General features: G+C 46.8%; 1 protein-coding gene across 1 annotated transcript in view; it reads left to right on the top strand.

Moving 5' to 3' along the window:
- Window positions 1-3,862: 3,862 nt before the first annotated feature.
- LOC133139600 (metabotropic glutamate receptor 7-like) overlaps window positions 3,863-9,505 on the top strand; it is a gene marked incomplete at its 3' end in the record, with an annotated part of 87,182 nt that continues 81,539 nt past the window's right edge. Inside the window, exon 1 of the mRNA XM_061259171.1 lies at window positions 3,863-5,420. Coding sequence (XP_061115155.1) covers window positions 4,917-5,420 — 504 coding nt within the window. The remainder of the gene's footprint in view (window positions 5,421-9,505) is intronic.

Raw genomic sequence — 9,505 nt, 5'->3', positions numbered from 1 at the left:
AACATGCCCTTTTTATATCACATTTCTCACTCTACCAATTTGTAAAGAAATATTACAGTGCTGTTTTATATGCAGCGTTGATCAGACTTCCCAGCAACAATCGCATCATCAACTTTGTACCTGCTCACTGTTTAAAACCTCAAATTGAGCTCTGCTCACTGTTTAAAACCTCAAATTCAGCGCTCTGCTGGGTGGAGAATATATGTAAGGGGGAGGGGCGGAGGTGTGTTCTAGTTTACCTGCATGTTGCATTTGTTGTCCATACTGAAATAAACACTGGTTTTAATTTTCATTTCTAAAGCCTTATTTGTGTGCTTGGAATATTAATTGTGCGTTTGAATCAGTTTATTTGGCCGGCTTTCTCTCTGGAGTGCCTCACAGTTCTGTGCATTGAATTACAGATCAAGTGCTGCTGTCAAGAGGCTTTTTTAATTACTAAATGGATTAGCCTGATTAGCAATAGCCTGAGAATTGTTGGATAAGGCGGAGGGTTGCCGGTTGGATTCCGCCCTGGGTGTCTCAAAGTGTCTCTGAGCAAGACACCCAACCCCCAAATGCTCCTGACGAGCTGGGTGGTGCCTTGCATTGCAGCCAATCACCGTTGGTGTGTGAGTTAGGGTTAGGGTTAGGTGTGTTAGGTGTGTATGAATGGGTGAATGAGAAGCATCACTTGTACAGCGCTTTGGATAAAGGCGCTTTATGCCAACCATTTACCATTTTATATGTCCTGTTAAACTGCTGATTCTGCTGTCTGTTGGCAACCTGCAGCTTTCAACTGGCCAGTCGGGGAACCCACAGCTTTTAGCTGGCCAATCAGGGCACCCACAGCTTTTAGCTGGCCAATCAGGGCACCCGCAGCTCGTGCTTGCCCAATCAGGGAACCCGCAGCTATGTGCCACCTGTGCTCCTCTCCACTCTACCTGAAGAATCAAGTATCAAGATTTCAGAGCACAACTTAAATCCGTCTTTCCCTCCATCAGCAGGCCCTGCAGGGCCTGAGACCACACCACACCCTGCCCTCAGCGAACACCACACCCTGCCCTCAGCGAACACCACACCCTGCCCTCAGCGAACACCACACCCTGCCCTCAGCGAACACCACACCCTGCCCTCAGCGAACACCACACCCTGCCCTCAGCGAACACCACACCCTGCCCTCAGCGAACACCACACCTTGCCCTCAACGAACACCACACCCTGCCCTCAGCGAACACCACACCCTGCCCTCAGCGAACACCACACCCTGCCCTCAGCGAACACCACACCCTGCCCTCAGCGAACACCACACCCTGCCCTCAGCGAACACCACACCCTGCCCTCAGCGAACAGAGCACTCACTGGAAACAGAATATTCAAATGACTGTTTGGTTTCTGTTATGAAGGTCAATGTTTTTTTTGCTTTGATTCATTATTCTGGCCATTTGGAAGATGATCTCTTGCTCATAAAGGATGGGCAGATTAGCCAAGCGTTCAGGTTGAACTTTTAAATGAGAATAATTTGAGCCAGAATATGTGGTAGCTAATTATTCAGCCTAATGGAGCACACAACAGCACTTACTCCTATTCTTGAGTTAGTTATTTGAATTTATGTTCATATTTTTAGTGAGAGTCGGGGTAGGAACAAAATAAAATTAAAACTCCTACAACACTCAACCAAATTGAGCAGGTCTTTGTCAATGTATAGGATAATAACCAAGATTAGTTGCTTTCTATTTATCCTTTGAGTCACTCAAAACATGGAAAAAAACTGTTTTGAATGTCTTCGGAATTTCCAGTTTGAACGTTGCCAGGCAACCGAAGTGGCAGTTGGCTGTAACAGCCGTCCTGTGAACTCTGGTGTTCTCAGAGAGGACAGATCCAGAACGGTGGGCTAACAGTCCGGTAGCTGGATCCACAACTGTGTGTTCCAGCAGCCTAATTAGCGGACAGTAGCGATGCTATCCAGCGTGTTACCGCCTTGAGCCGCTGCTCTGCAGCTGCTGAATCAGCACATTCTGCCGTCGGGCGGAGACGCACTCCCTCGGCGTGTCATTGCACCACCGCTGAACAGAAGAGCTGGAACCGTCATGAAATGATAATCTTTCACTCTTTCAACCTTCTTATTGGTGGTGCCGTGTTCTTCATGCTGTACACATGTGAACGCGTCGCTATTTACTGTAAAGATGAGAGGGACATGAGTGATGCCTGGGGGAGCTCCGTGTGCGTGAAGCTGTGGGAGTTTAGACCGTACAGTCTGGCTGCATGCTGTTCCACACCACTTACACGGCTCTGAAATATTCATCCTCTCTGCACATGCTCAGTCAGAGCAGACCGTACTGAGATCTGAGAGAATGGGAGCTGTTGAAGCCCCTTCTGAACAGCTGTGAGAAGTTATTCTAAAGGAGAATTAGCCTTGTGCTACATGTGTTTGAGCTGGTGGAGAGTTAGCCTTGTGCTACATGTGTTTGCGCTGGTGGAGAGTTAGCCTTGTGCTACATGTGTTTGCGCTGGTGGAGAGTTAGCCTTGTGCTACATGTGTTTGCGCTGGTGGAGAGTTAGCCTTGTGCTACATGTGTTTGCGCTGGTGGAGAGTTAGCCTTGTGCTACATGTGTTTGCGCTGGTGGAGAGTTAGCCTTGTGCTACATGTGTTTGCGCTGGTGGAGAGTTAGCCTTGTGCTACATGTGTTTGCGCTGATGGAGAGTTAGCCTTGTGCTACATGTGTTTGCGCTGGTGGAGAGTTAGCCTTGTGCTACATGTGTTTGCGCTGGTGGAGAGTTAGCCTTGTGCTACATGTGTTTGCGCTGATGGAGAGTTAGCCTTGTGCTACATGTGTTTGCGCTGGTGGAGAGTTAGCCTTGTGCTACATGTGTTTGCGCTGGTGGAGAGTTAGCCTTGTGCTACATGTGTTTGCGCTGGTGGAGAGTTAGCCTTGTGCTACATGTGTTTGCGCTGGTGGGGAGCGCATGTTTTTGTGAGACTGGTGTGTTTCCGTGAGACAGTGTGTTTCTGTGAGATAGATCCTTGTTAGAGGCAGAGTCCTGTGTGGTGTAGAGTTGTAGAGTGTGTGTTGTAGTGTGTGTGTTGTAGTGTGTGCTGTAGTGTGTGTGTTGTAGTAGCCCAAATTTGCTGCCAGTGGTTTCTGATGTGGAGCGCTTCAGTGTGTGCTCATATTTACCTGTGAATCACACACCTGTGTGGCCCTCCTCGCTCCTCCTACAGAATTCATCAATCCCGCAATACCTGGCGCGTGTATACTGTAAGCAGAGCAGCATTTCCTTGTTTGATCTGTGCACGTGCGTCTCTCCCCTGCGTTAGGATCCTGGAGTGTTTGAACGTTGTGATACAATGTTTCCTGTTTGTTCAAACAGATCCCACGACTCATTTAAATTGCAATACAGTTCCGTCTTTTTGTGGGGGTGGGCAGTGACGAACATTATCAATTCGAGCATCATAAGTTGCAGATCATCACCAAGTGGCTACTCTACCGGCCACCAGGCCTCTGGTGTGGTGATGAGCAGACCGGTATTTTAGCCTAATTTCTTATTCAGAGAATATATAGAGAGTACAGGCTTTTACACTTATTTTACATACGCTATGGAATATGCGTCATCCAATTTCAGTGTTATTTTACATTGTAAAGTAATCTAAATAAGGCGTAGTGTTGCAGAGAGAGAGAGAGAGAGAGAGAGAGAGAGAGAGAGAGAGAGAGAGAGAGAGAGAGAGACGCGCGCTAAGTGCTTATTAGACGACATGTATTTGCTCCTTCTCTTCATTGATCACTGTTGGGTTTGAGTCCAAGACAGAAAACAAGAAATTGTAAAATGTATATCGGCAGCGAAACAAAATAATTATATTTAGGAATACGAGGAGGGCTGAAACACTTTGGCTGGTCCGTTAAAACCTGTTAGCGTGAAAGAGCCAGTGAAGGAGAGGTGAGAGGCGAAGTTAATGACGCTTTCCCCTTCATTTAAGGAGGCGAACACATCGAGGAGGCAACGTGCTGCCAGAGGAAGCGCTACGCTGTTGTTATATTTCTGAACGAGAATCTGCTGCAACACGGGGAAGTGATCGCGCCCGCTTAGCGCTCAACAGGAAAGCAATCATTTTACAAATTATTTTCTTATTTGAGGTGGAGTGAGAGGAGGCGACCTTCCCTTTATCAACTCAAAACGGACCTGCTCCAATTCCGCTCTTCCTCGCCGTCCGACCGGGATGATTTAATGTGCACCGTGAGACGTGCGCGACCAGCACGGTGTGGCGTTTTTTAACGGCGGCAGACCGGGGAGCTGAAACTTCCCCAGCGCCAGGGAGACCACACCGCTCCGCGCGGTCCGGAAATGACAGGAGGAAGAAGATACCTTTCATGTACGCAATACTTTTCCCTAGAAGGGCGACTGTATCGAAATCTCAGTTTATACAAGCTTTATTTTCCTATTCATGCCGGCCTGCACGTACGTTGTTAATTTATACTATAAGCATATAATAATATTTTGAATGTAGATTTTCTCGGTAAATCTCAGCCTTCGTATTGTGCTGCACGCGCGGCGCTTGGTTCCGCGGTGAACATATCCGGGCGCGTGGAATATTCTACTTCATTTGGTTTATCCGGAGGCTATTTCTCGTACAGCATATATGTATCGACAGTTTTATGTTTGGATTTTTCCGCTTCGGTGGACAGCCGCTTGGTCCTGACATGGCACTGAAAGCAACAAGCGACGGTGCGCTCTGTGATACCAAGCAGCGACGTGCGCGGTTTGGGTAGGCTACCTAAACACAATGCCTACCAGACGTACTTTTGATTTCTTCTCGTTTTAATGACTTTTGTCTCTCAAAGGAATGGCCTCGGCGTTCCTGTGACTTCATTCCCAGTCGCTTCACATTTATGCGCCGCGTGCCTCTCTCCTTGCGCGTGTCCACGGCGGTGTTTGCGGGATCATGACGGGTCTCGGCATGGGGCTGAGCCCATGCTCTCTGTGGGGCGCGCTCTGGGTGGCCAGCCTGGTGCGCGAGCTGGCCGTGGCGCAGGAGATATATGCGCCCCACTCCATCAGAGTTGAGGGAGATTTGACTTTGGGCGGGCTTTTCCCCGTGCACGCCCGTGGTCCCCCTGGAGTCCCGTGCGGAGATATCCAGAAGGAGGTCGGGATCCACCGGCTGGAGGCGATGATGTACGCGCTGGACCAGATCAACAGCGACGAGGAGCTCCTGCCCAACATCACATTAGGCGCGCGGGTGCTGGATACCTGCTCCAGGGACACCTATGCGCTGGAACAGTCTCTCACCTTCGTCCAGGCGCTCATCCAGAAAGACACTTCGGACGTGCGGTGCACGAACGGAGAACCGCCCGTGTTTGTCAAGCCGGAAAAAGTGGTTGGGGTGATCGGAGCTTCGGCCAGTTCAGTGTCCATCATGGTAGCGAACATTTTGCGACTATTCCAAGTAAGTGCAAACATCATTGTGTGTGCACGCATCCATACGGTCTGTGTGTGTGCTGTTTGGTCCACACCAATAATATTTCTACATGTTATGTACAATTTCATACAATTATGTACAATTAAACAGCGTGTTGTGATGTGCTTTGTAACTTTGTGCTGCGACCTTTAGGGACATATTTATAAGGCTATATTTGTATTATTGGGAACAATCGTATTTCATGGAGAAATGATCTTACTCACACTCTCGTGTACGGAGCCGTTCATTCCTTATGAATAGATGTGCGGCCGGCAGGTGTACAGATTTATCGCTCAGTCTGGGCGATGATTAACGTGGGTTTGCATCGCAGCTGAAAATTGTCAATAAATAGTCAGGCCCGTGACGTGAATGCTTCGAAGCAGCACACTGGTGATTGGAAACACCTCAAAAGCTGTTAGCCTCTCGTACTTAACTCATTTCGTAGCTGGTCCATCGATTTTGCTCCGAAAGAGGAGAACATTTACAATACACGTGTGATTTGTGATTGATGTTCCTTTTCCATCTCGTCAGGAACGTTCGACGCACGCTCGTGATCACGTGCCACAGCATTCTGCGCCGGCTTCTCCCATCAGATATGTTTAACTAAATGAGACGAAGTGATCGTCGGGGCCGGATCGATACTGGCCGCTCTGCGCTCCATGGTGCTGAAGGAACAGCTCTCTCCCCGGCCCTGATAGCACGCCGTCCTTCCGCGTTTCTACTGCACACACATTTATGCACATACACTCCGAATAGATGCGCGGGTATAATCTTATTAAGGGTTTATTGCTCTCATTCCTCATGCGTGGTCCCAGCCCAACAGTGACCTGTTGTCTTCATGCAAAAAAATAAAGAACAAAGTAGTGAGAGAAAAAAGGAGAAATTTAAACACAAAGCATGTTTCATTCAGTTACATAGGACTTCTATTTGCTAAAAGCGCAATCAACGAAGAGGGTATTCAACTGGATTTTAAAAATAAAATTCTGATAAAAGTTGGAAGCGAGTTTCGCAGTCGCGGATCCGTAGCAGGTAAGTTTTCTCAGATCCGCTGTGTTGAGGCGTTACCCTCACCTTGCGAGGGAAGGGATAGGTGCTGGTTCTTACAGTGTTCGTGAGGCCCACCCCCGCGTAAGGCCTTATGCTCTCATTGCTATAGCCTTTCACTGGCAGCCAGCGCAATATGTTCAGACCTGCGGGGGTTAGCTACCTGGCAGCTGCGATCTGAAAAATCTGGAGCCGGTTTGGTCGTCTTTCTGACAGACCAGAAACAGAGTTGCAGGAGTGCAGACGATGTTACAGAGGAGAGGAGCAGCGCCTTTATCTTCTGACTGAGCCAGGGGATTGACTCAGAATGTTTCACAAACGGTAAAAAGCCATTCTGGATGCTGATGTTTATTAAACATGCTCATTGTGATTTACACAGATTAAACTAACTCTCCGTTGTTAATCCATTTCACTTCTTAAATAGTTTGAAGTTAGTGTAACAGCAGATGTTTTCTTAAATTAAACTCCACCTCATAAAAAGATTATTTGAAAGGCAAAGCGCTTTATTTTCAAATGAAAGCAACTTGCGCGAGAATACTTTAAAATCACATTTTCGACCACTGGACAAATGTAGCTGTTAACGGGCAAACCGTATAAAACGCATGAAAATAGTAACAAAAGCTGTCCAACAATAAAGGTAACCTTCTGTAGCTGAAACTTAAGAGGCACAAAACGGCGCATATACATTCAGTAATTTGTAAATATATATTTGTAAATGTAGGACGGCTTTAGACATTTTTACTGCGGGGCTTCGGAAACTCAAGAGCCACGTATTGTATCTTCTTCCAGAACAGAATCGTCTCCGTACATCCCACGTGTGCAATCGAGGGCATCGTTGAATGCACTTAATTGGACAGCTTGAATTTTAATTAAATTAGTTGCGTTTTTAAAGACTGAAACAACTACATTACATTGCATTAAAGAAAATCAAGTGCGTCAGAAAACCTGAAAACGGAAAAATATGAAATGTACTACTTTTTAATGTGATAAATGTACACAATTTCTTTTTACAAAACTGTCACTGAACTTTAAAAGAAAGAAGTATTTAACATTTCCTACACATTTAGCAAGTCCTGCGGGAAAAACATAACAGTAATTTGCGAACTTTTATTGATAACGATTGAGTAGCGTTTCTGTGTGCACACTTTAAACTAGCGTGGTATTGTTCTTCAAACCCATGGCAATTACAGAATAAAGTTTCAATTCATTCCTTTTCAATTTCATCCATGTCTAACAGACAAACGGAAAATTCTATTAACTTGATGAATTGAAAACTGACATTGAAAAGAGCAATTGTTGCTGAACTCTGTCATTCCAAACATCCAACAAAGGCTGGAAGAAGCTCGTTAGGGCAGTTCTGTAAAGATCTGGGGAAAGTAACTTGATGTTTAATTAAAAACTTTGCTTCATGCCCGTTACCTCGGACTGGATGTCTGGAGCTTCTGTTTTGATTCACTCTGAAGCCTAATGTGTTTATTCTCCTGGTGAAGGAGCTAAATTATGATGGATCAGGACAACAAAGACATAATTCACAAATACATAATTCATCATCAGCCTGATGCCCATTTCAGGACACAGAGATGCAGTGTGTGTGTGTGTGTTCAGGACACAGAGATGCAGTGTGTGTGTGTGTGTGTGTGTTCAGCACACAGAGATGCAGAGACGCAGTGTGTGTGTTCTGGACAGAGAGATGCAGTGTGTGTGTTCAGGACACAGAGATGCCGTGTGTGTGTTCAGGACACAGAGATGCAGTGTGTGTGTTCAGGACACAGAGATGCAGTGTGTGTGTTCAGGACACAGAGATGCAGTGTGTGTGTTCAGGACACAGAGATGCAGTGTGTGTGTGTGTGTTCAGGACACAGAGATGCAGTGTGTGTGTGTGTTCAGGACACAGAGATACAGTGTGTGTGTTCAGCACACAGAGATGCAGTGTGTGTGTTCAGGACACAGAGATGCAGTGTGTGTGTTCAGCACACAGAGATGCGGTGTGTGTGTTCAGGACACAGAGATGCAGTGTGTGTGTGTGTGTGTGTGTGTGTGTGTGTGTGTGTGTGTGTGTGTGTTCAGGACACAGAGATGCAGTGTGTGTGTTCAGGACACAGAGATGCAGTGTGTGTGTGTGTGTGTGTGTGTGTGTGTGTGTGTGTGTTCAGGACACAGAGATGCAGTGTGTGTGTTCAGGACACAGAGATGCAGTGTGTGTGTTCAGGACACAGAGATGCAGTGTGTGTGTTCAGGACACAGAGATGCAGTGTGTGTGTTCAGGACACAGAGATGCAGTGTGTGTGTTCAGGACACAGAGATGCAGTGTGTGTGTGTGTTCAGCACACAGAGATGCAGAGATGCAGTGTGTGTGTTCAGGACAGAGAGATGCAGTGTGTGTGTTCAGGACACAGAGATGCAGTGTGTGTGTTCAGGACACAGAGATGCAGTGTGTGTGTGTTCAGGACACAGAGATACAGTGTGTGTGTTCAGCACACAGAGATGCAGTGTGTGTGTTCAGGACACAGAGATACAGTGTGTGTGTTCAGCACACAGAGATGCAGTGTGTGTGTTCAGGACACAGAGATGCAGTGTGTGTGTTCAGGACACAGAGATGCAGTGTGTATATTCAGGACACAGAGATGCAGTGGGTCTATCTGTCACCGCGGGCGTCTCGACCGTCTCACTGATTTCCTCTCACCTTGAGAGACGGAATTTAAAATGAAGTGAGAATAAAGGTCAGCTGTCAGCAGGGGAGTACCAAGCCTCACTCCCTCTCACAAAGTCACATTTATAACTGTATGCACAAGTTTAGTATGGAGAGAGAGAGAGAGAGAGAGAGAGAGAGAGAGTGTGTGTGTATCTATCTATCTTTGTGCATGTGTGTGTTTTAGATGATATTTGATGAATTGCTGTACTTGAGAATGCCAGGTTAATGGAGCTACAGTAATGCTAACGCTAGTGTGCTGAACCCCAGCAGCCTCACCTGTGTTTCCATCAACACTTTCAGACAGAGGTCTAACCTGAGGCTTTGTAATGACTGCAGA

The sequence above is a fragment of the Conger conger genome, chromosome 10, assembly GCF_963514075.1.
Source record: "Conger conger chromosome 10, fConCon1.1, whole genome shotgun sequence".
Classification (NCBI taxonomy): domain Eukaryota; kingdom Metazoa; phylum Chordata; class Actinopteri; order Anguilliformes; family Congridae; genus Conger; species Conger conger.
Note: the sequence above shows the minus strand (reverse complement) of the source record. Positions and strands in the feature narration are given on the sequence as shown.